The sequence below is a fragment of the Ambystoma mexicanum genome, chromosome 1p, assembly GCF_040938575.1.
Source record: "Ambystoma mexicanum isolate Mex_15411 chromosome 1p, UKY_AmexF1_1, whole genome shotgun sequence".
Taxonomy (NCBI): Eukaryota; Metazoa; Chordata; class Amphibia; order Caudata; family Ambystomatidae; genus Ambystoma; species Ambystoma mexicanum.
Window position 1 is genome coordinate 98,074,925 of NC_090921.1, and position 26,156 is coordinate 98,101,080.

At 42.2% G+C, this 26,156-nt stretch overlaps 1 protein-coding gene across 1 annotated transcript in view; it reads left to right on the forward strand.

Moving 5' to 3' along the window:
* Nucleotides 1-25,838, forward strand: part of LOC138453840 (serine/threonine-protein kinase SBK1-like) — a 34,935-nt gene extending 9,097 nt beyond the window's left edge. Inside the window, exons 2-5 of the mRNA XM_069607001.1 lie at nt 2,619-2,797; nt 2,983-3,185; nt 5,003-5,817; nt 25,787-25,838. Coding sequence (XP_069463102.1) covers nt 2,619-2,797; nt 2,983-3,185; nt 5,003-5,817; nt 25,787-25,838 — 1,249 coding nt within the window. The remainder of the gene's footprint in view (nt 1-2,618; nt 2,798-2,982; nt 3,186-5,002; nt 5,818-25,786) is intronic.
* The last annotated feature ends 318 nt before the right edge of the window (nt 25,839-26,156 follow it).

The following is a 26,156-nucleotide window of genomic DNA, read 5'->3' on the forward strand; positions in this document are numbered from 1 at the left end:
CCTCGGCAAGGCCCCCACCCCCAGAAGTCATCACACGCTCCTGCAGCATCGCAGGCAAGGAACGCCATCAACAGGTGCCCTCCGCCCACCGTCCAGCCCGAGCCCGTGCCCGAGCGAAACAAGTAAAGGAATTATGTCTCCTATCCCTTTAAAGTAGCGGAACGTCGTACCCTTTAGTTCCCGGCCACTTTGACCTCTGGTTTAGGGGCGTTTTGGGGTCAGATTTTTTTACTTTTCGGAGTGGGGTATGGAAGGAAAATCAGCGATGGCCTATTAGGACATCTCACCTCCCATTGGTCAATCGCAGGATGACGCACTGACCTGGGGCTGCAGAGGGGCACGGTGCCTCCTGTTCTGCGATTGGCTGAGCGTGCAGGTGCCCAATCAGGGCCATTCCCCCAAGGTGGGCGCTGTGGGTGGTCTGTTTTTGAATCCAGGTACAAATAACCCCCGCTTGAGATTCCCACCCTGTGTCTTCTTGTCTGATGCCAGGCTGACCACAGGCCCCGACCAGAGGATCCGTAAACACGATGCCAGGCTGACCATAAGGCCAGACAACCTAATGCCAGGCTGACCACAGGCTCTGATCGCACTCCCTGACCAGAGAGGCACAGACAAACCTGACGCCAGGCTGACCACAGGGCCAGGCATCCTGATCCCAGACCGACCACAGAGGACCAGACAAACCTGACGCCAGGCTGACCACAGAGCCAGGCATCCTGATCCCAGGCTGACCACAGAGGACCAGACAACCTGATGCCAGGCTGACCACAGGCTCTGGCCGCACGCCCAGACCGCACCAGAGAAGGCTTCTGGCTGAGTGACCACGAGCCGTGCCCAGAAGAATTAGCACAGGCTGGCACAGGGGGGCCGGCGCTCCACCCTTCAGGCCCCAGTACTAGGCAGGGGTCCGCGGAGGTGTACCCCGAGTTCAGGCTTCAGGAGTTAAGGTGAGATAATGGGGGACCCTGAGCCAGGGTCGGGCGAACTTACGCGGGGCTCAATCCGTTTTGTATTTCCTCCACAGACCAGCATTTGCAACTGTTCAAAATTAATGTCATATCTTAGGGGACCTGGGGGTCGTCATTCATGACCAAACGGTGGGTGAGGGGGTGGGCGTTCTTCACGTGCCCCCTATAATACAGTCTTTATTAAAAGAAAACGGTCAAGGACAGGGACTCCTTCGCTCAGAGCGAGGGTCTGTCCCGGTGGCGGGAGGTTGGTCTGGGGGGAGGGGGTGATTGCCAACCAGTATCAGAGGCGGGAAACCCCCGCCCCGCCGCTTCCACCCCTAGTTACTAGTTACATGTGTGGTAACCTTCAACCCTGTCCCTTGCTCAATTGCTTGTAATCTGTGGATCACCCCTCACCCCATCCCTTGTCCAGTTGCTAGATGCATGTGTGCCATCCCTCACCCGATCCCATCTCCAGTTTCTGATTACTTGTGTGCCATCCCTCACCCCATCCCTTCTCCAGTTTCTGATTACTTGTGTGCCATCCCTCACCCCATGTCCATTTGCTAAATATACGTGTCCCATCCCATCTCCAGTTGCTAGATACATGTCTGCCATCCCTCACCCCATCCCTTCTCCAGCTGCTGGATATATGCATGCCATCCCTCACCCCATCCCTTCTCCAGCTGCTGGATATATGCATGCCATCCCTCACCCCATCCCTTCTCCAGCTGCTGGTTATATGTGTGTCACCCCTCACCCCATCCCTTCTCCAGCGGCTGGATATATGTGTGTCATCCCTCACCCCATCCCTTCTCCAGCTGCAGGATATATGCATGCCATCCCTCACCCCATCCCTTCTCCAGTTTCTGATTACTTGTGTGCCATCCCTCACCCCATGTCCATTTGCTAAATATACGTGTCCCATCCCATCTCCAGTTGCTAGATACATGTCTGCCATCCCTCACCCCATCCCTTCTCCAGCTGCTGGTTATATGTGTGTCACCCCTCACCCCATCCCTTCTCCAGCTGCTGGATATATGTGTGTCACCCCTCACGCCATCCCTTCTCCAGCGGCTGGATATATGTGTGTCATCCCTCACCCCATCCCTTCTCCAGCTGCAGGATATATGCATGCCATCCCTCACCCCATCCCTTCTCCAGCTGCTGGTTATATGTGTGTCACCCCTCACCCCATCCCTTCTCCAGCGGCAGGATATATGCATGCCATCCCTCACCCCATCCCTTCTCCAGCTGCTGGTTATATGTGTGTCACCCCTCACCCCATCCCTTCTCCAGCGGCTGGATATATGTGTGTCATCCCTCACCCCAAACCCAGTACATAGATATGTGTGTGTGCCATCCCTCACCCCATCCCTTCTCCAGCTGCTGGTTATATGTGTGTCATCCCTGACCCTAGCCCTTCTCCAGCTGCTGGATATATGTGTGCCATCCCTCATTCCTCACACCAACCCCATGCCCCCCACCCACATGTTGCATATTACACTGATGGCCTCCTGTGACTGTGGATGGAAGGAGCTCCACCCGCCCTACAGTGTTCCTGGAGCAGCCTAGGTGGATAAACGAGGTGGACCTGGGGATCATACTTTTAATAAGTGTCAATGTAAGATAGACAGCCCTCATGAGACTATTGTCTGTTTCCAGGTCGGCACAGGTGAAAACCATGGACCCCTCAACGTCCACACGAAACCTTCTGGTTAACATGATGTCCATCACCTCAAAGCATCTGGTCAACAGGGAGATCCCAGATCACTTTGATGTCGTCCATGAGCTGGGGCGCGGCTCATACGGTCATGTGGTGCTCGCCAAGCAGCGTGACTCGGGTAAGCAATATTGCGTTATCACATGATCCGGTATTTCCTCTTGAAACTTTCACATTACTGGAGATCATCTATGTTTCCCTGTCTGTGGATTATAAATCCTTGTAGATATGACCATTGGGAAAAAACATTGATGGTGAAAATTGATTGTGTTACCTGATGTTACTTTGGTTTCTTTTTCCAAACAGGTCTAAGTGTTGCTCTGAAGCTTCTCCCAAAGAATGGTACACAGCGGGATGCGTTTCTCCTGGAATTCAGCGTGTCTGTGCTCCTCGGTGCCCACACCAACATCATAAGCACCCTTATGGCAGCATGGCAGACCGTTGACCACTTCGTGTTTGCTCAGGAAGTGGCACCTGCTGGGAATCTCCACTCTCTTCTAATACCAGGGGTAAGGATGCTGCTAAGGACAAACTAATGGGAGGAGATTCATGATATCAAGGGACTTCCCACACAACTCATCTTTTAACACTTCTACTTCTATGCCTTGCATTGGAGTGTAAAGAACACAACTAAATCTTTAGCAAAATGATTGGGTACATACAATCCACGGGTTATCACTGTCCTTTGAGAGGAGCCCGGATTCGTCGTCATAGCATCTGTACAAATGTATGTGTTTGTTTTGCTGGAAATCAACTAAGATCCTTCTGCTTCTCAAAAGTGAACACACATTGAGTTAACATCCAACTCATCAACGTCCAACTAGCATTCTACCTAAAACCACTCAAGTCATTGTTAGTCTTCGTTTGGTGTTTGTGACAATAACAACATCAATCCCCTGCTAGTAGTCAATGCATCGATTCAAGTCATTAACACCCTCGAAGCACTCAGTGCAGCCCTCCAAGTCATCAGCATCCTCCCAGCATTCAAGACAATCCTCCAAGTCATCAATGTCTTCCTGGCATTTATTACAACCCTCCAAATCATCAACATGTTACTAACATTCAAGAAAACCCCACAAGCCATCAAAGTCTTGTTGGTATTCAATACAACACTCCAAGTCATCAACACCCTCCTACACTCTTCTTGCATTTTATGCAACACACCAAGCATAGGCAAAAAAAATAAAATTCTAGTAAGTTGGTATAACCTTCCAAACCATAGACAACTGCCAGTGAGCATTCCATGCAACCTTCCAGTCAGTCAACAGTTGTTTTCTGTCATTCAGTGCATGCCCTGAAGCCAACACCAACCACATCGTAGCATTTGATAAAATCATCCAAATATACAATGGCCTTCTCCTGGCAATGAATGCAATACACCAAGCCGTTGTCAAGTTTCTCCAAGTCTGCAATACTAATCTAGAACTCTTTGTCAACCTTCTAGCTTTTGGTGCAAATCTCCAAGTCACAGACGGTCCCCTCATAGTGTTCAACACCAATTTTCAACTCCTCAGCCTCCTTATATCACTCACTGCAGCCTCCAGCCAAACAATATGCTTCCAATTGATTAGGTACCTATCCCTCACATTCAATGCAAACCAACCTGGCAACAATCTGCCCTTTTCTCTTGATGCTTGGAAAACAGCTCTCATCATGTTCGTCAATCCATCGTAAATCCCAGAGGAGTATCAGAGACACAACCCCGAGAAGCTTCTCTGAAGTTCCTTGCTGAACGATATCAAGTGATATGCTCGCCAACTCCTATCCCAGAGAGCAGTATTCCATTCACCAGCCTAATGATACTCAACAGCACCTGCTCAATAACTCACGCAGCACCATCAAGCACGATGAGCTTAAACTTGAGACATGGAAAGTAAGCAACCCATCACTTCCTCAACTCAACCAAAAACATCATACGGCATAGGCTATCACCACAGATTCAGCAAACGTAGTCCTCTGTTCAACCAGAATCCCAGAAACATTCCATTCAGTCTCGACACAAGAATGGAATTCCTTTGCACCTGAAACCTATCCACAACAACCATACAACCATGCTGCATCTAAGCACCGACCTGTTGTATATATTTAACCTCTAATATGCATCACGCTAGTGACAGGCAGGTGTCTTCCCCGGGTATACAAAGATATGTAGCAAAATGTGTACCGTGTTTGATGGGGAAAATTATGCAGTGCCCAGGTACCATCTGGGAAATCAATCACAAAATATGCAATTCAGTGTCTGTTATTATTTTCCATTGGCTCTATAATGGGCAGCCTGCTTTCATATCATTTAATAATGTGTTTATTTCTACCGTATCCTCTCCAGGTTGGAATCCAAGAAATGATGGTGAAGCGGTGCGTGTCGCAGCTCTCCAGTGCTTTAGACTATATGCACAGCCTGGGGCTCGTGCACAGGGACATCAAACCAGACAACGTCATGCTGATGGACCCAGAGTGCCATTGCGTCAAGCTGAGTGACTTTGGACTCACAAGCCTGACAGGCTTTAACATTACAGCCATGTCCTGTATCAACCCCTATATGGCCCCAGAGCTGTGTCGCCTCAGACATCCAAATACTATCACCTTACATCCCAGTCTTGATGTTTGGGCCTTGGCCGTTCTCATTTTGACAACCATGACCGGATTCTTCCCCTGGGAACGGGCTTTACCATCAGACCGACATTATAAAGATTTGTACTGGTGGCAGGTGAGAGGACCCAGTTCACCTGTTCCTAGCTACTGGCAGAGGTTCACTCCTCAAGTCCATTGCTTTATGAAGCAAATGTTGACATTTGACCCACTGAGAAGGTGTTCTGCCTTTAAAGTTCAGCAATACCTCAGTGTTCCATGGAAAACAGAGAACATCCTGGCAGTGGTCAGGTCAGACAATGAGGAGGAGGAGGAAGACATGGAGTCACAGGAAGAGGTGGAGTCACATCAAAGAGAAGTGGGACAGCAAGAATCGGTTGTACGCCAAGGAGAGGTGGAACATGAAAGTGAGGTGAACAACCATGAGAGGATTTCCATGGAGGTCGCCATTGTCTTTGTCGATGACGTGGGAGTCCTACTTCCTGACACGTCTTTGGTGGTGATCAGTGATGAGGAAGTGTCGCTCACAGTCGGCGCTGAGTTGGAAATCACGTGAGCATGCATCCTTTGTTGGGTGAGTAAAATAAATATCAAATGGTCAATTTATGTCATGCCCACCTAAAATGCACTATAACCTCCCACACAAGATCCATATTGGATCTATATGGAATGATTTTTAAGGAAGTGTAGTACCTACCAACTTTTACTCGTTACACCAGATACTATATTAACATTGCCCATCGTGTTATTGTAGGGAAGGGGTCATACTGCTTCTGTTGTTCATTGACCGTGGCCAATGGTTTTTCATCTTCCAAATATCATTTTGTACACGTGAATATCCCAATGCTTGAGTCCTCTAATCATGTTCTTGCTTCGTTCTCTTTTAGAATTTCAGCATTTGTTGGGTCTTAAGAATTGTGTGCCCAATGGTGGATCCAAACCATCTCTCAGCGGAGACACAACACTTCCAACAATCGCATCTAGTGGATCATCAGGCAGTATTGCGATGAAGGAGCAAAGTCATCACATAGATCCAAGATTTATAATCCCATTTCTTCATCAAACCAAAATAATCGGTTGGGATGGCAACTTTTCCCTGGGTTTGGCGACAGTTGAAGCTTGTAGACTAGGAATGCAGAATGCACCAAATCGCTTCAATAAGTCCACAATGAGAGATGTTCTCGCAAATATTGGTCCTGGGTGCAAATTGAAGTCTGGCATGATTTCCCAATATCAAATCCTTTAGTAAAACCAGAATGTGCTAAAAGACAAAAGTACCACTTCCTTCTCCACTCAATCAATTTACAAAATGGACATGAAGACAGTGTTCCAGCGTCTGGCTACCACCAGCATCACATTACCGTGCCAGGCTATTCAAAGGCTTCTTGGGACATTTTTGATGTGCAGTAGAATAGATCCTGCTATGGAAGGGAGACTGTACGCTGTGTATCATGTGACTGTTGGAGGACATAGAAAGGGTAACAGGAGCATCAGAGCAGACAGATGCACGGTTATTTTGTCATGTTATTAATTTAAGTGCCTAACAGTTTCTCATGTTGTTACTCCATATATGAAAACTGTAATGCTGTAACTAGGAAGAGAATAAATGTTACCCAAAGAATGTTTGTTTTGTCATGTGTGTCACAAGTTTCCACATGGGATCAAGAATGATGCCAAGACCTGGTGTCAGTGTTTACTCTGTTTTTTTAAAATGGTTCTGATCCTTAATAGGTTTATGTTCCTTCATATTCATTTCTTTGCACAATGTCTCGTCCAAGAACAGCTAGCCTTCCCAGCCTTAGTAGCATCATTGAAATAGTCCAAGATATGTTGCCTCACCTCTTTTTGCATTGCCATCTCTTCTTTTTCATCTTATCTAGATTTAGGCTTTTTGGGTTTGTGTACCCCACAACACTCTCTATTGTATATTAATTTGAGCTGGTGTAGATGACAGGAAGAGTTTGAGAGGGATCCCAGTAGTCTCTTTGGACGTCCTTCTGGTCTTTCTTTCCACACCTGTAAATTCACAATAAACTCACTATCCCCAGCTCGTACCTACTCCACAGTCTGGTCCTACCTAGGGATCGTTACTGGCTGTTTAGCCACACGAGACATTCTTCACCTCTATCCGGGCACCTATCAGAAAATGCCAAATGGCTCCAGGTGATCAGGTATGAACTGTTACTTTTCATGAACACTTCCCAGTTAGCGCTCAGTGCCATTAGGGAAGAATTAAGGGCACTTGGGCACATGACTTTGCAAAACTGCTATGTACTTGCCCCCCTGACAGCTATGGAGGGTGAAGTATGCTCGAAAATTGGTAGTAACTGCTGCACGTTTGTGGATCACAATAATACAGAAAATGGAACCCTCACCAAAACCATTGATGCCTTGTGTAAACTGAAAATGATCATGGAGACTGAGGCAGGGATCAGTAAGGATTCATGGATCAACTCCTTGTTCTCTTGTGTACCTTCCTGGCTGAGCCTTGCTGTGAAGATTTTGTTACCTATTTTTGTCTTCTTTCTCATTCTTTTCTGTTCTTGTCAAATGCTCTTACGATGTTGCTCTGCCTGGGTAGTGACAGCTGTTGCTATTATAACTGTAACATTGTCCAAGGCTAGCTTCAACAACACTTCATCCCATGTGGGTACTCAAACTGAAGTTGTCTTGTGTCCTCTGCCAAATTGGCATTCTTGTGTGGAGCAGTTGGTAGATTCTGGGAATGGTGGGGGGACGAGTTGGGTTTGTTCGGCAGAGGAGTGTGCCCATATTGAGACCGGTGTGATAGATGGTTGCAGGGTTGTTCCCCAAGAAGATGATTGATTTTTTAGTTAACGTCTTAACTAAAGGGGGGAATGTTTAGGTGGTCAGGAAGGGTCCCCATGATTACAAAGGATTCATGCTGCACACACCATATTGATGACTGGGGGTAGCATGAACTGGGTTCAACGTTGCAATTTCATATGTATCAAAGTGTAGTTAATCATGGATGGTATGTTACTTTTGGTGTTACTGTTGTCTAGAATTGATATATTAGCTTTCACACACACAGAAAGATATAATGTTAAACCCACCAAAATGTAAAGACATACATGCACATTAATACAAATACATGGGGAATTCATGAATCTCTATATAGTGGATTTTTAAAAATGAACCAAAAACACTGATTTTGGGGCTCTTTCGCAAAATGCACTTGGACTTTTAAGAAATGGACTGTTTGGTTTTCACAGAGCATGGGATGGGTGAATGAGTAACTTCACAACCTTCGTGGTCAGCATCTTCAAAAACTAGCCATGTGTATTATGGTCTGATAGGTATTGCAGAAGGAAATCTCCTGGTGAATGGGAGCATGACATTTCATTATTTCTTTTAGCTAGCAGTCAAACACGGAGTGAGCCAATAGCCAAGGCTAAGTAATAAGACACTAGGAGTTACAAATGTATTGTCATATCTGAAAATAGTTGTAAAGAAGAGGGAGGAGCCTATTTTTTGTTCATGGGGAGAGCCTTCAAACGGACAGAACCATGTATTTGAAGTGAACAGAAGGCAATTACCCCATTTCTCAAACTCTGTTTCTTACGAGTAGTGCACTATCAAAGACTTGCAAAAAATCCTAATCTAGGTTGTTAGAAAAAAATTAATCTATTCAATGACTTACGCAGATCCAAAAACGTTATAAAAATATATTTTCAATTCATCAGAAACATAATCATAAAAAACGCGAAGGTTACTAAATCACAAATATCATAAAAACTATTTGAATACAGGAACAGCAATTTGTTCATGAAACTGTTTTTTTCCAAATTCTGCATAAAGTCAGAATGTTAAAGGGGAAAACGAAAAATGGCCAACTTTTAGTGCATTTACTATTGCACAATCACATGGAGGGTAATATAAGAGATATGTAGTTCATCAAACTCTGTTGGTAAGGCTTTAAATATTTGCAGCCTGTGTTATGGTCGACATATTGCATTTGATAAAACACTATGTCTAAGGTCTTTATTTGCTGTTAAAGCCGTCATCAGGACAAAAATACTGTTTTAATGATGTTATGTTAACAATACCCTTTCTTGCGTATATAGAACTTTAGTTTTCAGACCCACTATGAAATAAACACACAGAAAAAACTAATCAGACAACATTTTCAACAAAACTGGATTTTTTTTTAAAACAACAAGTTTGGAAGGGTAGTAAAAAGAATGCAATGGCCAATGGTGGACACCAACCTTAACAATGATCAGAAAATGATTTGGAAAAAATATCCTTGTAGTAATCAAGGCTTTCAACAAGGTGTTTCATATCCTTCATTCAATGCTTCAAGTCATTCCTAGGCACTCCAAATTTGCCTATAAAGTAAAATTCATTTACTATTGTTAGTTTTTGGCAGGCATTTACTCAATAGTGTGTATTATAACTCAACAGTTATGCGAGGACCTCTTATGCTCACCTGTGGAGCCGGGAAATTAGATGTTATATCCTTTATTTTAGTTTTATTAGGGGATGTGGTGAAGTCCTTATAATTGGGTACAGCATGGCGTCTCCCTGTATGAGATGACAGAATTGGGGGAAGACCACTTTAAATCAGGAAGTCAAAAAACAAACCGTTTATATTCTGTTTGTTGATAGATTATTTACCAATTTTTTGAAAAAAAAACAACGGCACGAAAGAACATCAAAAAACATTGTTCATAAACAACGTACTTGTGCAATGGAGGTTGTGGCTTGGAAGCGTCTATTTCTTATGCGCCTCAATGTAAGCTTGATTTTACAAGCTGAAACTCCACCCAAATAATTAGTATTGCGGTCATTGATGACTTTTGTTAAAGAATTGTAGCCACAGCAGGCTTATGCGATCTGTGTTAAAGAGAAAAACACAGGGCACATTGTTATGGTTGCGCGTGTCTTCCACACATTCGTTATAATGCCAAATTAACTTATGGCGCTGGTTGTGATCTTATCTCATTTATTTAGGAAAAAAGCATGATGTCTGTGATATCTAAAAATAATCCATAGGCGCACCTCTGCGAGAACAAACATGGCCCATTGACCTATTCTTTGGGAAGGTACCCACTCGAGAGTCCGCAGCCACTCTTTAACTCACTGTACCTTTCACAGATGGGAAATATCCATTTGCATATTAGTCTTTGTCCCACCTAAATGCTATTGTAATCCCCTTCTGAACAAGAGTACAGAGTATGTAACCATGGCCTATCTGTGTGACTGATATCCAGAGCGAAAATATTTCTGATCAAACATTATGCAATGTGTGGGGTATATTTATCCACCCAGCAGAACTCCCCTACATCACCAAACTGCATGTTCAGCAGTACCAGCAGAATGGCTTCGCTGGCTCTGTTGAGCACCATTTCATTGCACTAACACTGTGTTTTGCAGTCACTGAAAAAATGGCTGTGCTGTCTTTGCCAAGCACATATGGGGTGATATGGAACACCCCGAGAATGGCTGCCAGTGTTTTCCTTATGTGAGCCAAAGAAATTAATTGAAAAGCAGTTCTGCTCTGCTGGCAACTCAAAATATCCCATTGAAAAGGGAAATATTTTGCATTTAAAATGACTGCCTTCTGATGCTCTTTTCCACCGTTTCAACAGTACACAGTTTGGTTCCAGTGAGACCCAGCTATGTCCATCCATATTCAGGTGTGCTCCAGCAAAAGGGCGCATTTCTCACTGAAAGACAGCCTGTGTCAGGCAAGATCTGTGAAATAACAAAGAACTTCACTCCAAGCTGTACAAAAAAATGCTTTACTTTTGCAACAAAATATCACAACTAAATTTTTCACAAGAAGCCCTATCTCTCTTTGCTTATGTCAGTTTTAGTGGACCCTTGCCTTGAACAGATTTCGGTCTATGAGAAATTGACTAGGGCTACAAATAATGTTTAGAAACTAGATGTAAGAGAAACGCATTGTAAAGTGAAAGCCAAGGAAAATAATAGCCAAGGAGAATTAACCACGTGTAAAACTGTGCTTTTTACAAACAGGAAAATGTCTGTTTAAAAGTAAATTGTTGAATTAAGGCCCTGTCCTTGCATAGAAATGTGAGGGGGGTTTGATTGAAAAAATATGTAGGATATTTAATTCCAACAGTCTTGCTTTCTGGTTCAGGAAATAAAAAAATAAATAAATACAAATGTGGCCCATTATCAGACCATAGGACTTCGCACACATTACATTTAGGAAACACCTCATGTACAAGAAACTAGGCAGCACATGTGGCATCAGGGTGCATAAACGGACCCGCCTCAAACCATATGTAAAAAAATACTACCACTAATATGTATCTGTAAACATTGCTTGTTTGCAACATATCCATATAATCTATACGTAGAAGCTGAAAAGGACCATTGGGTCTAGGGATTGCTCCTCTCGCTGTTCGCAAAGTGTGCAAGTTTGGTGAAAACCAGATTCTGGGTTTATGGAAGCAAGACTCTCTCTAGTTGTGTGCGCGGAGTAGTGAAGCTGCTACAGTACCACTTTCAATAATGCTAGAGGCATAACTGGCTTTCTAGTGCTCTCTTGTCTCCATATACCCTCTGTGGGGGATAAAGAAAACCCCAGTCTCTTCCATAAATACAGCTCTTCTTGTGGTGATTGACCTTGTAGCGCAATTAACAGTACAATGGATAACATATTAAAACCTTTTATCAGCATGCAACTTTCTGACCTTTGCTTTACATCTTCTACTTCAAAATTAGAAATGGAAAATATGCTGCCTTTTGCTTCAACATCTGTGTCTCCGTTACCGTGAGAAATCATGTATTCCCTCTTAGTATGGGCTGCGCATTTCACCACAGCGATAGCCAGTGGGAACTTTAGTGCCTTGGTGAGTTTATCCAATAGAGATGCATGTTTCATTGATGTGCTGTCTGCGTGGAGGAAACCCCTCCTTTTCCAAGGTGACAATCCTGCCTTTACGGTTGATGTCGGAGTACACTGTCACTTCCTCACACCTATGGAGTGTGGTGAAAAGCACCACTAATTCTTCAGCCTGTGTTGATCAATGTGGAGGCAGTCCCGCACTTGTCACTACTTCAAATTCACCATTCTTTTTTAACTTCAGTACTGCTGATCCTGTATGTCTGTTTCTTGTAGTTTGGTCAATTTTTGAAGAACCATCAATTAATAGAATTTCCCCCCTCTTAGAGCATTTTCTCTAACATGGGGAATATTGACACAAAAGTCAGTATACGTTGTGCAGTCATGTCTCTGCTATGAACGTCACTGGATTTTCTACTATACATCGAACTATTTTGATTTGTAGGTTTGAAATAATCACTTTGCATCCCGATGCGTTTTGTGTAATCAATGTACTTTGTTTTCTCTAAAATGGTGAATATGGAATGCTCAATGAATAACGTCATTGAGCAGCCTATTGTTATACTTGCAGCTTTTTCAATTGCGAAAGCAGCAGCACCTAATGCTCGTTCGCATGGACAATGTCCTTCGATTACTGGGTCTAAAAATCCCACTATAATAGACTAATGGTTTATGTCCATGTCCTAGTGTTGTCTTCTGCGTGAGAACTGCTTTTATTACTTCACCATTTGAATGGGTAAGTAAACTCTCCATTATAGGCTGGCATTTCTAACACACGGGCTGTACAAATCACCCTTTATACTCTTCAAAGCCTTCAGCCATCTCATCTGTCCATATTATCTCATTTTTACCTGTCTGTGCTTCCTTGAGTCCTTTTAAAAGTGGTCAAATATATGTACTGTTATCTAAATCCCAAGCCCTACAATAATTACACAGGTCAAAACATTGTTGCATTTCCCTTACTGTCTCAGGTTTTAGAGTCTTCATGATTGCTTCTGCTCTCTCACGTGTCACTTTTCTCCCTTCTTGAGGGATTAGCTGTCCTACATATAGGACCCCTTCAAGACAATATGGCAATTTCTCTTTGTCTACCTTGTAATCCCAACTCTGCTAGTATGCTCATTAGTTGAACTGAGTCTTTTCTGTAATTTTCTTCTGTCTCGCTGCACATTAATAGATCATCTACGTACTGAATCATTGTGCTCTCAAGTTGTATGTTACCTAGTTCCATTTGAAGCACCCTATTAAAGATCAATGGCACTCGCACTATACCCATGAGGTAATCTTGTGTGTTTCTATCGCTGGTTTCTATATTAAAATGAGATCAAAGCTTGTGAGAACTCATGAAGAGGAATTGAAAAGAGGGCATTTTTTAAATCTATAACTATAAAATATTTGGCTTTCGCTGGGATGTTGCAGAATACCGTGGCTGAATTCGTAGCCAGAGGAAATTCTGCTTCATCAATATTGTTTAGGAGGCATATATTCTGAATAAATCTCCACAATCCCCTGTTGATTTCTTCATGGTACACAGCCGTTGTACATGAGGATTCTGATGCACCAATATATCCTGCTGTACTAAAGTGGAAAGGGTTTCAAATATACCTTCATCTGCTTCTCTGCACATGGGATACTGCTTTGCTTGTGGCAAAACTTCTCCTGGTTTGAGCTTAATTTTCACTGCTCCTGTTCCACTGAATTGACCTACTTCATATGGAACGTTGGTCCATAAAATGCTTGGCACATTTTCGCAATCCTCATGAAAAAATTGTGGTTTCTTTTTGACCAATGCCATTTCCTGGGTTATTTCTCTATTCTGAACTTTAATCCGATAAGTGAGACTTATATGAATTCACTGTCTGAATTCTCATCTCTGAACAACTCCTTGTCTGTTAGTCTGTATCCTTATTCAAGAGCTATTACTGTTCTCTATGTTCTTACCTCATCATCTGTCCCACGAAAAACCACCATTTCCTCTCTTATCACTGCTGCTTCTAGTTCTTTGGGAATAACCTGTCCTTCCTCGCCATCCATAGGTATTTGTTGTCTAAACAAACATTTGTCAGGTATTCTCAATGAAGTCATGTCAACAAAATATTTAGTCCATACAAAAATACTTCTGGGTCTATAGGAACTCCTCGTAGTATCTTTTGGCCTGTAAAGGCTAAAAATGAATTCTCTTACATTCATGCAATGTATCCCTGGTGTGGAAAACGCTATCCCCTTGTCAGTGATTGTCATGTTAAGTTTTGTCATCAAGTCACACCCTAACATGTTAACTAATGTCTTCCGAGAATACAATAGTGGCATAGATACGTCATGTTCTCCTATAGAGATTGGTAATTTGTCAATAAAAGGAACTAAACTTATAGCCCCAGAGATCCCTGCGCATTCATGGCAATTTCATACATTCCGTACTTTCCTGCTCGAACACAGGAATAAGTCGCTCCAGTGTTCACAAGAAACGAAAATGTCTTGCCTCCTATCATTACCCTGACACTTGGTACATCTTGTGGGTCAGGTGCCTCTGATAGTACTAAACACGTCAGGTCACTCTGTGGGCTTTCCTATTGTGTATACAAATTCATCCATGTACCCATGAGAAGGTTTCGTTATACCACGGTCACACTCCCTAACCTGGGTGTGGATGCTTGTGGGGCTCCAATATTCCCATTCCATTGTGGCACCATTGTTTGTTGTGTCTGTGCTTGTTGGGTGTGTACTTGTTGTGTTTGCGTAGGTGCTTGCTGCGATGCACGTGTCTGATTCTGGTGTGATCTTGTGCATAATACTCCTGCGATTCTGTATTATACTGTGGAGACTAGCCCACCCCCCCCTTTTGAACCTTGCCAGCTCTGCTGCATGCCCTCTCTACAGCTACACGTTCGGGCCATATGTCCTGTCTTCCCACAATTCCAACATTGTTGGACTGTCCTCCATTAAATCCTCCTACCCCTTGAGGATTTTGCAATCCACCTCCTCTTCCTCTAGGTCCATTCCCTCTATCTCGTGGCCAAAATGTTTTCCCACCTTGATCTATAGGGTACCCTACATTGCTTGGCTGCGCTGGCTGTAACTCTTGTGTGGCTATGGCTTCACCGCTCCTCAAAACTGTTAATTCTATGGCAAATTTGAACAATTCTTTTGCAACTTATTTCACGTACACCGGCATTCTATTCTCAGCTTTTTTCTTATTCTTCTCATGTAAAAATCAACGATGATGTACAATAGTCAACTGTATTTCTAGCCATGGCTTCCCCCCATCCCTACCTGTTTCTTCATCTGCCGTTGTACTGGCTCAGGCAGTCCCTGACATAAAATATGATAGAATAATGCTACTGTTTTATCCCACAGATCTGTCGTCTCAAGACGCCAATGTTCTTGAATCTCCTGAATAAGGATCTTCCTCCTCGACCATTTTCCTTGTCATAATCGCACCCATATCTGATGTGTCAGGATATTGTAATCTAAGTGCCTTCCATAAGTCTGCTCTACAATGGTAAAATGGTGCTCCATTGGGTCATGTTTTGCGCTGTCACACTCGTATATCCTGCTCCTCTCAAAATGTCATCAGCTCTCTCCGCTAGAATAGCTGCTAGTAGGCCTTTTATGTCACTGACTGCCAACGTCATTCCTGCTGTCATTCTTTCTAACTGATAAATCCATTTTCCTGCACCTTTATTCAAACTAGGTGATTTACATTTCAAAATATATTTGTCCATTTGTGTCCACGGTATATATTGTGGTCATCCTCCCACTTTCTCCAATAGGAATTGCATAGATCCTGATCTACAATCATATCCACCTACACTTCTTGTCTTCCACGTGGGGCTAGTTTCACCCATTCGTCTTCATCCTGGCAATTACCTTAATCTACTTACATAAAGTGGGGATATATCCCCTGCGCCATGCAACCATGCTTTTCGGTGTTCAGAATATGATATATGGCACGCAACAGTACACAAGTGTTTCTAGGTGCTGTCGGTTCTGGTGTTTTTCCTTTAGGGTCTTCTAAATCTGACCACTTTAAAAACATCATGCGCCTTCTCTTCACGGTCTTTCATCTTCTTCCCTTATTTTTATCAGACTACATTATAACCCAGCTAGTATGGCTGTTGTCCCTTTCCTTGTCATCAAGATCTAGTCTATTTAAGGACAGCGTTCTATGCCCGCCCATCATTATGTCATCCAATCTTTCTCCTATTTCTTTCAGTTGAGATCCTTTGATGCTCTCTTTGGTTTTATAACCATCTTTCTCCCTCATATGCCTATATAAACCCCCAATCTATTTATTTAATAATATACATTCAGCCAACAACTGGCTTTACATATATTCATCATGATCCATCATTATAAAGGCATTTAAAACAGTCCTCGCATTGGGCAATACAAAACAGATTTAAAAAAAGGACTAATACTAAAATATACCGTAAGAAAGTTGGCTAAGTACGTTCAGACATATCTCATAAAATGTCATCTTGTAATAAATTAAATTCACATCATTGCCCTCTTGAAGTTTTTTCCACATCACACTAAAATATATCTTGTCACGTGAATTGTTGTATGCCTTAAAATGTTTAATTCCTAACATTATGAGGCTCTCACCGTTGCATATAAGGTGTTCAGCTGTTTCAATTGTCAAACATATCTACACATAATCTACACCACCGACAAGTTCTTACAGGTTCTTACAAAGCCAAGTTTAGTACCAACAATTTCAAGTGTATATTAAACATTACATTTAAACAATATTATAATATATCACGTATTCGCATAATGTTACATTCCAATAAGATATATTTCATCGGGAGGGTTTTGGGCATCCTAAACAGAAGTCTTAGGATTTTTGCTTCAACCAGGTAAAATTCCTTTTTGAATTTCTTACCCCACACTTCAACCCTGTATAGGAAGCAGGGTCCAATTTTCGAAGAGTATAACAGCAGGATAGTATTTAGCGAGCACCCACCTTGCTTTCCAATAAAATGGCTTAATGTCATGGTGATTTTCATACCTTTGCATTTTCTACCCACTGCGTTTTCCACTTCAGTTTCTCATCCACAAATACTCCAGTGTATTTGTAGCATTCACCCTGTTCAAATTTCTGTCCATCAACACTCCATCTCATGTTATTAGAGAATGTACTTCTTGTTTTCCCCATAAAGGCAATTATTTTGGTTAACTCCCAGACCATTCCCTTTCACAAAATGCTATAAAACCTCCAGTTTGTCCTGTAGCCCCTTGGGTGTATAATCAAGTAACAACAGATTGTCTGCGTATCCCAGCCACCCAATTTTCAAAGGACCAATTTTGATTTCACATGATAGGGTGTCATTTAATGCTACTGCCAGGGGTGCCAAGTACATGTGAAAAGTGGTGGGTGCCAATATACAGCCTTGTTTGACAACTGTACTGGTCAGGATCCGGTTAGTAATTTGCCCTCCCCATCCAGCCTGACTCTAACAGAAGTATTGGTATAGAGCAGCCTGATCATAGATAACAAACCATGTGGAATAACCAACCGTCCAAGTTTATTTCACAACTTATTACGTAGTATCAGGTCACAGGCGTCATATACATTTGTTCTTTAATTTTTCTCTATTGTCCTCACTACTATAAGCGGGAGTGCGTATGTCAGATTAACATACCCCGCCACTGCTTTTAAATCCTTTAAGAGGATAAAATCTCTGCTTGTCTTCAGTTGTACTATAATTTTAAGGAGAAACAGGAGCCGATGGAGTTACGTCCTCCCCTTTATGCTGATTAAGCATACACTCCTTTTCAGGTGGGTCTTCTTTCTCGCTCCAATACATTTTCCATAATTCTAAAAAGGCTAATCTTTTCTGTAAATTCTTACCGGTGTTGCAGTATGTAAATATGTTGTCATGTGTTGCAGTACTGTTCTTAATAGGGAACCTTCTTGAGGCCAAGGCATGAACATGTCAGCTGTTTCTTTTACACATTAGACATGGTACTTCCTAATCTTGGGTGTGTATCTCAGTAATGTTTTGCACAAGTGTAGTAGGGGAGTATGCCCCATATGACAAGTCGTTTTTAAATGTCAATTATTATGGGTTCTTTTATTCTGTTATTGCTTGCATTAATTATACCACAAAAATCAATTTGGGCCAGCACCATCAATCGCCACCCATGACCAAACAACTATTGTTAAACCAATGACTCCTTTGTTTAAAATTCTATTAATTCTTTCTGTCCTGATATGTTATTATTGAAACCCTAAAAACCTTATTTTCCTATTATTTTTCTCAATTGTTATTCTCCTGATTGACGCTAATCACATATTTTTAGAGTCCGATAACCAGATAGATTATTACTATTGTTTTATGTTTCTTAGTTTAAACAAATAAAGAGTTTTACAGCAACATATTTATAACCCCAAACAAATGTGCACTTTACTTTTATATGAACATCTTCTTTTACTTTCTCTAGCAAAGGAGGCTCATCTCCAGTTTACCACATCCTGGAGTGAGACAAGCATTCTTCATATCGGATTTTCTCAGAAATCCCTAAAAAAGATACCCCCTGTGGGAGTGTAATGCGTGCCCTTGTGTCCCCTTGGGAGATGGTCGGTCTCTCTCTCTCTCTCTTTCCCTCTTTATCAACTGTTCCCCCATTCTACCAGTTTGTGGGGATCAGTCAGACATTTCTTCAAAGGGGCACCTGCAACTGTCTCGTTTTCATACATGCTTTCTACACTCTCTACAGGACATCATGCGATCTTCTGGCTAAGATGTAAAAAAATCCAAGAGTCAGGTTCTGATCCCGGGAGACTGGATCAGAACCATCTGCACTGCTACCAAAATGTGCAGTACCACCGGGAGCATTGCAAGTGTCAGATGGAATTGGCAATAAAGGTTCTCCGGCCCAAATTTCCAGACTCAAAGAACATGGCAAAATACTACTTTATTATCAGCTCAAAAGTAGGGAAACTAGGTGAACAAACAGATTGTAGCTCACACACTCTCAAATACATGTTGGTAACACAAAAGCTTTATACCTCAATGTATGTCAGCTATGTCGTAATCCTACGTGGTAAACAGTAAAAACCTATTGGACAGAAGAATTGGTATGGGGAACATGTTTCTGCCTTGAACTACTGCTAACTGATTATAATCCAGATAAAAGCAGACTAACACAGCAGCTGATTGGCTTCACTTACAATGTATAGTCCATCATTGCATAGACTCTTATGATTGGTTGGCAATCTCTCCCAACCTTGTACATTCGGCTTGTTAGCAGCACGTATGCAAAATGAAACCCAGGTTCGAGCAACGTTGTCAGACAACTGGCCACTTGGCCAATTAGCCTACCATCTCTCATCAGTTAGACCCTAAGCCAAGGCTTCTTCTTGGTAGTTGACCTTGCTGACTGTTCTCTTCCCCCGAACTTTAAACGGAGTGACAGTACATTGCTATCTTCATCTGGTAGCTTAATGAATACGCCTTGTTTTCTGGTCTTGCACAACGTGCGATGGAGACCAGGATTTCATTCACCCTGTCCTATTTAATGCTATTTGAGTCAATTACACTGAGTACTATTACTACTCTTGGCCTCTGGAGACTTAGTTGCTCCATCTTGCATATGCTTTCTGCATATTCGACAGTTCAATACTTGACACTTGCAAATATTCACTCCTTTGCCTAATCTAAGAGAAAATATTTCATGCGTATGTGGCTTATCCTCTTTGACTCATTTTGTGCCTTGCAATTGCTGTGTGCTTTGGCATCCCTGATCCTAAGAGTTTCAAAAATAAGGGAGCCCAAACAGCCACATGTCTTTCAGGCTAAATATATCAAACAACAATATAGTGGACCTTGGCAAATGAGATCAGAACATTTCTTCATATAGGCAAAATAAATCTTGTCAGTATCACCAAAATAGATTTATTTCTATACAACTTTGCGATATTTGTTCATTTACCATGTCTTTTTAATGCACATTTTTATTTTTTTATTTACAACAACTCCAGCCATACACCACCATTCATTATGTCATTCATTCATACTCTCTGTTAATATACATATCTTACATGACCAGGATTATACATAAACCAAAATACTCACAATGTTACATCAATCAATAACACCTATCTAAATTCTCAATGAGTGTTAATACAAAAATCAAATAGCAAAATGCTGATTCGATACAGCTCAACATATGTTTCGGTCATCAGGAAATAGGCTACCGATTCAGCCACACAATTTATGCGACCTTCTTCAGGAAGCAGATAGTTAGATTTGAAACAAACCCGAGGTGTCAAAAGGTGGGAGATGTCATCTAGCATCAATCTCCAAAATACAATGATGTAGCCCTGTGTCAGCGGAAGAAAATATCCTACAGCTCTATAGTCTCACTCAGAATAGAGGACTGATCCAGAGTTCAGGCACTCATGCGGCCAGCGCACAGTCCAGAGTTCCATGCTTTCAAACTTGTAGTCCAAAGTCTACAGTGGAGAGCACCGACACTTGTCTAGTTTCGTATTATGTTGTAGTAAGGTGAAGTCTTCCAATCTTGAGATTAGCTGTTTCTACAATTCCGTATTACTTGAAATACAGCACCACTGTTTCTTAAGATCCAGGGCTGGAAGATCCAGCTTCCAACACCTCGCACCCAAAAACTGGAATTCCTTACCAACCTCACTAAGGAATGAAAAATCCTACCCCACCTTCCGCAAAAACCTAAAAACCCTTCTATTCCGCTAAAGTTTATCCACATGCACAGGTATGCCTGCACTGTAACCACAGCAAAGCAGGACCCTCTAATTGCAATCTTCTATTGCAACCAACTGCTTACTCTGCTACTCTGTACCACATGCACAGTTATGCTTGCATTGTAACCACAGTAAAGCATAACCCTATAATTTCAATGTTCTATTGCAACCAACTGTTTACTCTGTTACTCTGTACCTATGTTATGTTTAAGCTTAAGCCTGCTTAACAGCGCCACAATGCCTCAGGGCAGTTCTGTGCACTTTATAAATGCAAATAAATAAATAAAAATTAAGCAGAGGCAGCGCATACACCTTGCCTTTCTTTCTGAGAGGAATATAACCATGCCTGCATTGCTACGAGTGCTCCAGCTGCTCCTTGTTGTTTGATCCTTGATCCTAAGCCAAACAAATATTCTTAGTTCTTGCATAGAGCTATACTCCAGCACCTGTCACCTTTGTAGACTTGGTCTCTCTCCTTCACACTTCTCACTTACTATTCATAGAGTCAATGCCCATTTTCTCATCATGGGTGCTTTACCCTAGTTATATTTGCTAATGCAGCTAGCTTCTATATATCTCATCTGGTGCCATGCAGTGTCTCCAGTATGTTCTTCCAGTATGATGGAGGTGAGGAAGCAGCCAATATAGATGACATGTACATCTGCTTCTCTACAAAAGGCTGATGGGTTTATTGCAGGCTAAACCAACAATCAGGCCAAAGAGGCTCTGGACCACATGTCTTCAGATAAAATTAAACCTACATCTAGAAATGGGTGTTTGGATTTGCATAACATGTTTGAACTTCTCCATTAGTTTTAATGCACTATCATCATTGTTCATTTTCTCAGGAACGATAAGTCACACTGAGTCCATTCATATGTCATTTGAAAGCCAATGAAGAGTCAGTTGCTATGCCACTCATTTGTGACTTTTGGAAAACTCTATGGTAATCTAAAATACATTTCTAGCTGCAACGAGAATAATAGAAACTTGAAAGTTGGCAAGCTGATGGCTCGTTAAATTAGGTGTCTGGATATAACATTTCATATTCATAACTATCATACGTTTTGTGTGAAGGGGGAAACATCATAGCACGCCTGTGCAATAAGGTGCCAAAATAAAAATAGCTTCTACTGATCCATCATGAGGAGGGGGCTATTAATATCTATATATCATGGTAGTTATTCATAAAATGTTATAGTCCCATAAAGTAATTGAAGTGTCCTGGCTACTATAACAAATTTTGTAATTGCCACCATTCCCAAACCATGCCTTGAAAACAAAAAAAGGTTCTTGCCACTAAAATGAAATTTCCAACAGATACAGCTTCCCAAAACCTGTTTTGTAACAAAAAGGTCCTTGCACCTAAAACGAAATTCCAAAATGATGCCACTTCCAAAAACACAGCCTTTAAATGAAAAGTGTCCTTGCCACAAAAACGAAATGGATAATTGTCACCATTTCCAAAACTCGCCTTTAAAACACAAAAGTGTTTGATCAATTTCCAAACCTTGTATTTAAAACCAAAAGTGGATATGCCACAAAAAGAAAATCCCAATTTTCACTCCTCTATAAACATTATATTTGATCTGATAATGATGAGTAGTCATGTATAACACACCTGCACAATAGTGTTTCTCATCTCCAGGGGACTCCTTTAAACAAAGGGGTGTCCTTGGCCCCAAACAAAATTCCCAAATTGTACCCACTCTCTAGAGGTGGCCTTTAAACTGAGGTGTGCTGCATATCACTGAGGCTTGGGTTTTTGGTGCTGGGGAGGGACGTGCTTTGAAAAAGGGAAACCATGTGTCCAGCATGGCATTGTATATTATGTAATTTATTTTAAAATAATCTTATGTTTGTTTGCAATTTAAGTTATATTTGCCTGTTTATTACATAAAAGAAAGTCAGTGTGTGTGAAGCTTTGTTTTGTGCCACAAAGAAGGTGGCCTGTATAACAAAGCAAACCTCTTTGAACAACCTATAAATATATATATATTCTGCCTATACCCCTACCTGTTTCTTGACTCATTGTCAGCACAAGGGGGAAGTATCTATGTGGCTCTCTATGAGTTAAAGATAGGGCGTGTTGAATCTGTGACTAATCAACATTCCGGGGCACCAGTGAGGTATTCACCTTTTAAACCCAGCAATCTCTCGTGAAATATTCCATGGTAAACAAACTCCCAATACAAAACAAGGGCTTGTGGTCTTGTGGGCAAGTGTCTGCGCTGGAAAAATGACACCCTGGGTAAAATCCTGGAAGCCAAATACATGAGTAAGCTTGCCAATTCTCAAGAAAACCCAAGGGGTAGCAGCGTCCTCTGAACAAAGGTTACACTATCCAGCCATCAGTATTTTACTTGTGCCCTGAAAAACAGCCACAATCAGGGGAGAATAATTGCACCAGTGTCTAGGATTACAAATTCTCTTGCCACATCATGGGAAAATATTCAGTTCATGACCTGCTTGCCCTCTCAACATGTCTGGTTTTCAACAATACTCTGCTTTATAATGATAATTTGAAAAATGCACATGCCATAGAATCACTCAAATATACAAATCCTTATAGAACTATGATAGGCAAAAAGTGTACAATTGGGGCATTATAACCCCCCCTCCCCCAGCCATCTTGACTGGGAGACTACAAATCCCAGAATGCAATTCAGGAAAAGGCATGAAATGTTGGATGACCTGGTCCTGCTTCAGTACCCTGGGAGGTCAGAGTGTTGAGTCTCCCTGGCTTGTCTGTGGCGTTCGATACCGTTAATCATAGATTCTGTTGCAGCACTTGGAGAATGTGGCATGGTTCTCTTTCTTTTTGTCAGACCGTATGCAGACCATCTCATTGCCACTTTTCTATGCTCGACCCCCACCCCTACTTTGTGTGGTGTTCCACAGGGGTCAGCTTTGTCACCATTACTTTTCAATATTTATCTATGGCCACTGGCCAACCTTATGGCTTCGCAGTATCTTTTTACCCCTATGCCGATGATACGAAACTCATTTTTGGGCTGAATTCTCAGTTATTGATATATCCACCTAACTTAAATATTGCCTGTCAGAGAACAGATCCTGGTGGTTGGTCTGCCAAATGTTCATTCTTTCTGGCATGCTGATTTTTGGCCTGAATCTTTGGGACGCTGTCCAACTCTGTTAAGAGTTTCGGGGTTATGCTTCTCCCATCTGGTACTAGAGAGGGGCAGATTGGAAAAATTCATAATGCAGGTTTCTTCAAATTGAGACTTTTGAAGAAGGTGTTCCTTTGCAGTTTCGGGCATCAGTAGTCACAGCCTCTTTAATGGGGGCATTGGACTACTGCAGTGGTATCCACCTAGGTCAACCGGATCCTTTGATCCAATGGCTTCAGATACTGCAAAACTCAGCAGCAGGATTGGCATTGAATGCTCCAAGACAATCTTCTGCCTCGCTGTTAGTAGCTAGACTTCACTGGCTTCCCAGTGAGAAGCCATATGAATTTAAAGTTAAAGTGCATTGCCCATCAGGCTTTTTGTCTCACTGGGCCCATCTCGCTGTTTAAAACATACCAGTTATACACTTCCTCATGTTTTGCACTCAATCTCTGCAAACTGTTGCAAGTCCTAGGCTTTTCTAAAATTCGAGCAGGTGGGCTTTCTTTCTTGGTCTTGGCTCCTTCACTATGGAACTCATTGCAAGCACCCTTGCGAGAGATTTTGGACCATCTCTGCTTTCAGAAGGCTCTCAAGACCTTCTTATTTTGAGGATGGGATGTGATACAATTGGCTCTTCTTGCTGTTGGCACCTTCTAACGTTAGTTGCTCTCAATTACTCACTTTAAATAACATGAAACCTGGTGATACACACTCATACAACATAATAATCTGACAAAACCTCCTACAACAAATGCTCCAACACACTATCTTATAACACACATTTGCTTTTATTCCACACACTCATATTATATGCTCTTACAACACTTGCAAGTTTTACAACACACACAGTAGCCATAAAAAAATAGTAATATAACTCTTTTGTAAAAAAACAAATTCTATTATGTTATAACAATTTCACACATAAAAGCAATTGTATAAAATGTAACATTTCTAAATTAGACCTAATCTGTAAAAGTGTAAAATATTTTTGTAATCCCAAATTAATAGTTCTTTGTCAAAATCTCACCACAAAAGATCCCAGGGCCAAAAAAGCTTTCAAAAAAGACTTTTGAATGCATTTATATGCAGAAGAGACACCACGTAGCCCCACCACATTCTCCCTTACTATAAAATATAACGCTAACCCACCATCTATGTATAGACCCTCACCACAAAGAAAACCAATAATAGTACCACAGTAACTGTGGCTGACAATGATGAAATTACATTACTTAAGGAACTTGAAAATCTCCCAAAAAAAGAAGTGAGTAAGTGGTGGGAAGAACACTCCCTACAAAATTACATTAATGTAGGAACGATACCATTGTAACGCTCAGCTGGTATCCACGGGGACGTCACTCAGCCTGTTCTGACCTCTTACGACCTCAAACCCTTCCCTGGAGTCTACTCGACTGGAGACTGGGCCTGAAACACAGGATTGGTAGAGTTTAACTCCCTATTGTCTCTGTGTGCTTGAACCCCTTCTTCCCCGGGGTCCAACCCTTTCCTTTGATCCACAGCTCACCTCGTTTTCTTGGAAAGTGTGCTCTCCGTCCTGCTTTCAGCGACGGGGGGCGTTGATTGATGCGGGCTCATTGCTGCCTAGTTACTTCACTGGCAAGAGTCCGACAGGTAAGTATGATGAGTCTTTTGAACAGTTCTCTAACTTCGTTCCTTTCCTACCTTAGATGATGGCCGGCGTCCGGGGATGGCGACGTGCTGCTGAGATGAGTACGCCTGAAGGTGAGTGAGAGCGCGATGCGCGATGCAACCCTTTCGTATTTGTATTGAACTGAGTTCTTTTTCTGTGTCTTTTAGGTGCCGCGACGTTTTCAGCGTGGATGCCTGTTATGATGAAGAAATGCGGTGAATAAGCACGGTATGCGGTGCCTCTAGATGTTTCCACGCTAACCTGGAGTGTCTTTTCCCTCTTGCAGATGGATGAGAAGTTCCGGAGACAGAGTTCCCCCAGAGCGGCTGGGATTCAGATAAGCGTTTGAAGCTCGTACAGTCTTTAAAAATAAGCGAAGTTTTGCTGAATGCTTACTAATGCCTTTTTTCTGTTCTTTTCCCTTTTTCTTAGGAAGCGGCGTGCCGGGATGGGAATGATACCACGAAGATGCCCGCAGAACAGAAGAAGAGATGAATGATGGGCAGAAGCGCCGCACGGTAAGGCTGTTCCTAACGG